Genomic DNA, 2,193 nt, shown 5'->3' with positions numbered 1-2,193 from the left:
ACTGTGTAACTCGAGCCGCGGGCGTCAGCGGGCCAGAGAGCTCGGCCGGCCACCCTCGGCTCGGCTCGTGGATGTTGACCGCCCCCTCGGAGAGTCCCCGCAGATATGGCGGAGAGCTGGCTACGCCTCTCGGGGGCAGGAGCGGCGGAGGAGCCCGGGCCGGAGGGCGGCCTGGAGGAGCCCGACGCTCTGGATGACAGCCTGACCAGCCTGCAGTGGCTGCAGGAATTCTCTATTCTCAACGCCAAGGCTCCAGCCCTGCCCTCGGGGGGCACCGACCCCCACGGCTACCACCAGGTGCCAGGCTCGGCCGCGCCGGGGTCTCCCCTGGCGGCCGACCCCGCCTGCCTGGGGCAGCCGCACACGCCCGGCAAGCCCACGTCGTCGTGCACGTCGCGGAGCGCGCCCCCGGGGTGCAGGCCCCGCCTCCCGACGACGTGGACTATGCCACCAACCCCCACGTGAAGCCGCCCTACTCATACGCCACGCTCATCTGCATGGCCATGCAGGCCAGCAAGGCCACCAAGATCACCCTGTCGGCCATCTACAAGTGGATCACGGACAACTTCTGCTACTTCCGCCACGCTGATCCCACTTGGCAGGTAGGGGAGGCCCTCCAGCCTGGCCCACGCTCTCGCGGGCTGGACTGGCATTGCGGATCCAGATCCGCAGGCGCCGCCATCAAGCCAGGGCCCGAGGGAGGAAGGCCGTCGAGGAAGGACCTCTAGGGAGCCCAGTGCTTGGAACTGCCCCCACTCTGACTTCAGAGAGGAAGGAGGGCGGATGTTCAGAGGGCTTTAGGGGTGTTGAATTTGAGGTTGAAGTGGAAAGAACTTGTCACCCATCCAGCAGGCCCAGTCCAAAGACCAGGGCTAAACTATGTTTGGACGCTGGCCCCCTAGAGGGAGGTTGATGGACTGAGGGACACATTTTTGTCCCAAGTCCTAGAATTCCTAGACACGACCCTGCTCCAGGCCAGTTTGTCAGGGCCGGACTGGAATCGGAAACAGGCTCTACATCCTGCCTGGTTTCAGTTGGCTGGAGGAGGACAGGGAGGCGAGAGGGGCTGTGCTCTGGGGTGTGAAGGCCAGCTGTGTCCCCATGGAAGGGCTGTGGGTCCTTCCTAAAGCTGTTGTCCCAGCCCCCACCCCAAACCCTCCCTGGTTTCCTGCCACCACTCCCCTCCCCACCCTTCTCATGAACCTCCCTGGGGGGACAATTACCTGAGCCAGGTGCTTTCCACAGGGGCTGTGCCTCCCACACTGGCTTCATGTTCCAAGTCTCCAGAACCTGGCACAGAGCAGCCAAGGGGCCCAGGCCGCCATGTAAACATCCCAGTCTTGCTAGGGGGCACTACCCACCTGCCGGCCCCACCGTCCAAGCCCCAGACCCCTGTTCCCCAACGTGGTTGGGACTGTGCACGCAGGCATGAACAAAGCAGGGTAGTGATGGGAGGCTGGGCACACCTTGCCCTGAGCATATTTGACCATCAGCATCTTTGATCATCTGCCTCTTGGAGACAGAGACCCAGGATGCGCGGATCACTCCCTGTGTCACAGGCCACAGGATCGCAGTTCCAAGATGTTCCACATTTGCTTGGGCTCTGACCCGGGGGGCAGTACCATTTGTAACCTTGGTGAGAAAGCAGAGACCCCCTGCCACCCTACCCCAAGCCTGAGAGGCCCCAGGAATGAGCGCTATGCCCTTGGCCCTCTTGGCCGGGTAATAATCAACCTCGGCCTCAGAGCCTGGAATGGGAGGAGGGGAGTGTTGGGGTGGCGGGGGAGTGAGGGCCCAGGCCAGCGGCCGGCTCTACAAACAAGGAAAATCATCAGATTCCACACCCCACACACACACACACACATACACACACTCACACCCACTCACTCACTTCACAGAGAAGGCCAGCCAGGCCCAGGCAGAGAGGAGATGGCCGTCCAGGCCCTGGGGGAGCCGAGGCCTTTGGCCAGAGGCTGCAAGCAGCAGGGGAGGGGAGGGAGGGCAGGACAGGGTGGCACTGAGAGCCATCCTGCAGCTCAGGGCTCGGATGACTGAGCAGGCAGATATCCTGGCAACAGGGAACAAAAACCCCCGACAGCACTCCTGGTGCCCCGTGGCTGGTATCCCAGAGCCTCCTGGTCTGAGCAGCGCCTCTGCTGCCCTCCATCCCTCCCAGTGGCCCCCATCGGAGAG

General features: G+C 63.4%; 1 protein-coding gene across 1 annotated transcript in view; it reads left to right on the top strand.

Moving 5' to 3' along the window:
• FOXJ1 (forkhead box J1) overlaps positions 1-2,193 on the top strand; it is a 4,962-nt gene that overhangs the window by 827 nt on the left and 1,942 nt on the right. Inside the window, 2 exon segments of the mRNA XM_010856204.1 lie at positions 1-412; positions 415-602. Of these exon segments, the coding sequence (XP_010854506.1) occupies positions 106-412; positions 415-602 (495 nt within the window). The 5' untranslated portion in view covers positions 1-105.

This window comes from Bison bison, unplaced genomic scaffold, assembly GCF_000754665.1.
Source record: "Bison bison bison isolate TAMUID 2011002044 unplaced genomic scaffold, Bison_UMD1.0 scf7180017864371, whole genome shotgun sequence".
Classification (NCBI taxonomy): domain Eukaryota; kingdom Metazoa; phylum Chordata; class Mammalia; order Artiodactyla; family Bovidae; genus Bison; species Bison bison.
Note: the sequence above shows the minus strand (reverse complement) of the source record. Positions and strands in the feature narration are given on the sequence as shown.